At 43.3% G+C, this 3,176-nt stretch overlaps 1 protein-coding gene across 1 annotated transcript; it reads right to left on the bottom strand.

Moving 5' to 3' along the window:
- Nucleotides 1-1,957: 1,957 nt before the first annotated feature.
- On the bottom strand, nucleotides 1,958-2,899 carry LOC118836219 (olfactory receptor 2G6-like). The gene has a single exon (XM_036743564.1). The coding sequence runs from the start codon at nucleotides 2,897-2,899 to the stop codon at nucleotides 1,958-1,960; it is 942 nt and encodes a 313-aa protein (XP_036599459.1).
- Nucleotides 2,900-3,176: the final 277 nt, after the last annotated feature.

The raw sequence follows: 3,176 nt of genomic DNA, 5'->3' as shown, positions 1-3,176 counted from the left end.
ATATTTTCTGTTCATAATTTCTGTTTATATTTGCTTTGAAGTTCAGGGTGCTGGCTTTTCCTCCTGAACTAAGTGAATGATATACATAAGTTTAATTAAAGTGAGATAGTTAACCCCTTAGAGTTGCTTTCCTTAGAAATGCAGATTAAAGATCCTGTTCTGTCAGCCTTTCTGTGTGCTCTTGTTTTCAGTCTTACACAGCTACAGCAGCTGCTAGCCACATTGTTGTCACAAAAATTCAGCCACACATGGAAAGACTTGAAGTAGCAAATAATAAAGAAAGTAGGGCCAAAGGAATTGTATCCCATTATTAAAACATTGAAAACAAAATCCACACTGAGAAGTAACTAAATTGTCATAAAGTACCAAGGTCCCTGTTGGGAATATACCATCAACATTAAAGGGGGCTCCCTTGTTTTGTGGTAATAATCAAACTACCGAAGTGGAAACTGACATATGTTATTGGTCACAACCGTATTGGGCAATTGAACTGTTTTCAGGAAGCCTACTTTGTATTCTGTAGAGGGATTTGTTTCAGTGTTTCTTGGGATGTTTTCAACTTCAGAGTAATACTCAACTCTTCCTTCTCCCTCATCTTCCATAACTAAATTGCTGTCTTCTTTATTTTATTTCTCTAATGTATCCCTTTTTAACCACTCATGGATGAGAGAACAGACAGACCTCCTCATGGAAAAATTGCTGGAGAGTAGTTTTGTCAAGGAAGACTCCCTTCCCATTCAGGAGGTTCCATGACTGGATGTTTGGACTTTTCTTAACCATCTGTGGAATGAAAAACCTTTAGGCTTTAGAATGAGAGAGGCATGGGAGAGACTACTCCTCCCACTAGAGTCAGCAGATGATGCTAGCAGCAGAGAGGAGTCACATGACCATATGCTCTTGGGGCCTCAGATAGCAGTGCCAATGCCAGGCAGTATTGACCAGTGGCTACACAAGATGAGCCAGAACCAACATATGACAGAGATAGTATATTTGGCAGATACTGCACAGCATGAGAGGAAAAAACAAAAACAAATCAAACCAACAACAATTGCTTGGAACACACCCAGAGGGAGCAGTACAAAGAAATCATCAGAGGAGAGAGGTGACCCCATCTGACCCAGGCAGACATTGTCCCTCTACACGTACTCTTATGTGTGCACCTTTCCACATATGCTTCTTGGCCATTTATGTTTCCAACACATACATCTACATGTGTGCCACGGCCATGTGTTCTCTTCTTACATGCCCATCCGTGTTTACTCTTCTCACTGATGGTATGTGCAATGGGGATAGTGCTCAAGTTTATGGGGACCATGTTTTATTCCTTTTCTATCTGTGTCATTTCATTGTTTTGAAGTTGCAAAGACAGCATGGTTTAGTGACAAGACACCTGGCCTCAAAGTCAGAAGGACCTGGGCTCAAGTACCACTTCTGACACATACTGGTGATGCAACCGTGGGCAAGTAACTTACCCTCTCAGTGCTCGAGACAAAGGGCAGCTAGGAGGCACAATAGACAGAATGCCAGGCCTGGAGTCAGAAGACCTGAGTTCAGATCTGACCACAGACACTTACTAGCTATGTGATCCTGGGCAAGTTGCTAAACCCTGTTTGCCTTAGTTTTCTCGCCTGTAAAATGAGCTGGAGAAGGAAATAGCAAACCATCCCAATATCTTGGCCTCCAAAAATCCCAAAAATGGGGTCACAAAGAGTTGGACATGACTGAAATGACTGAAAACAATAACAACATATACAAATAGATCCAAATCTATGTCTATCTGTTCATGTGTCTGTCTGCCTCTGTCTCTTTCTGTCTGACTGTCTCTCTTTCATACCCACTTCTTTTAATCAACCACAGAGGAAGAGATACATTAGGCAAGAAAGCAGAACTTAGAGAAAGAATCATTTGAACTTAGAAGAAGCTTTTCTTCTTCTCTTCTCTTCTCTCTGCCCACTTCTCACAACTTCTCTGACACAAGAGTCTTCCCAAGTACCAACTTTCTTAGTGCTCCTTTCACATCCTTATTCCTCAGGGTATAGATAAGGGGATTTAACAGAGGTGTGACCACAGTGTAGAAGAGGGAGACAAACTTCCCCTGGTCTTTGGAACTACTTTTAACTGGCTGGAGATACATGAAGATGATGGTCCCATAGAAGATGATTACAACTACCAGGTGAGAAGAACATGTCCCAAATGCTTTACGACGTCCTGATGCAGATTTGATGTTCAATATGGCCTGGGTGATATAACTATAGGAGACCAGGATGAGAGAGACAGGCACCACAAGAAAGACCACACTGGCTACAAAGAGTTGGGCCTCATTAAAAGTAGTATCTACACATGCCAGCTTGATCAACACTGGCACCTCACAGAAGATGTGGTCAAGCTGGTTGTGACCACACAGGGGGAGCTGTATAGTGAGAGAGCACTGGATCAGAGAGGTGACAAGGCCACTGAGCCATGCTGTGGCAGCCAGTGACAGGCAGAGTCTAGGATGCATGATGACTGCATAGTGGAGGGGGCGGCAGACTGCTGCATAGCGGTCATAGGCCATGACAACTAAGAGAATGCACTCAGTGGATCCCAACCCCATGGCCACATAGAGTTGTACCACACAAGCACTGTAGCTCACAGTCTTGTCTTTTTTTCCCATGGTGACCAATAACTGTGGGGCAATGCAAGTGGTCATGGAGAGGTCTACAAAGGACAGATTGGTAAGGAAGAAATACATCGGGGTGTGCAGTTTGAGGTCTAAGCAGGACGCTAATATGACGGTCATATTGCCCACTAGGTTCAAGATGTAGAAGACCAAGATAACTACAAAAAGAACAGTCTCTAACTGGGGCTTGTCAGAGAAGCCCAAGAGAACAAAGCCCTCCTGGGAACTGTTTTGCTTCATTGACCTCCTGCTTTCAGCTTCTGTCAGGACTCAGAAGAGAGGGTATAGGGCTGATACTCTGTGGAAAGGGATCAATGAGATAAGTGTTGATGAATCTCAATTCTTTTTCAATGGAAAATCATCCTTAGCTGTTGAGTGGCCTTTTCAGAAGATACAGTAGGTCTTTGGTAAATATGAACACAGTGACCTCCATAGCCCAGGTTTTGGGAAAGTGGGAACAAAGGCCAAGTCTAACAGAGGTTTCCAAAGATATTTGGCCTACTACCCCCTTTGAAAA

This window comes from Trichosurus vulpecula, chromosome 2, assembly GCF_011100635.1.
Source record: "Trichosurus vulpecula isolate mTriVul1 chromosome 2, mTriVul1.pri, whole genome shotgun sequence".
Classification (NCBI taxonomy): Eukaryota; Metazoa; Chordata; class Mammalia; order Diprotodontia; family Phalangeridae; genus Trichosurus; species Trichosurus vulpecula.
The sequence above is the reverse complement of the archived record's forward strand: the minus strand, read 5'-3'. Positions and strand labels throughout refer to the sequence as shown.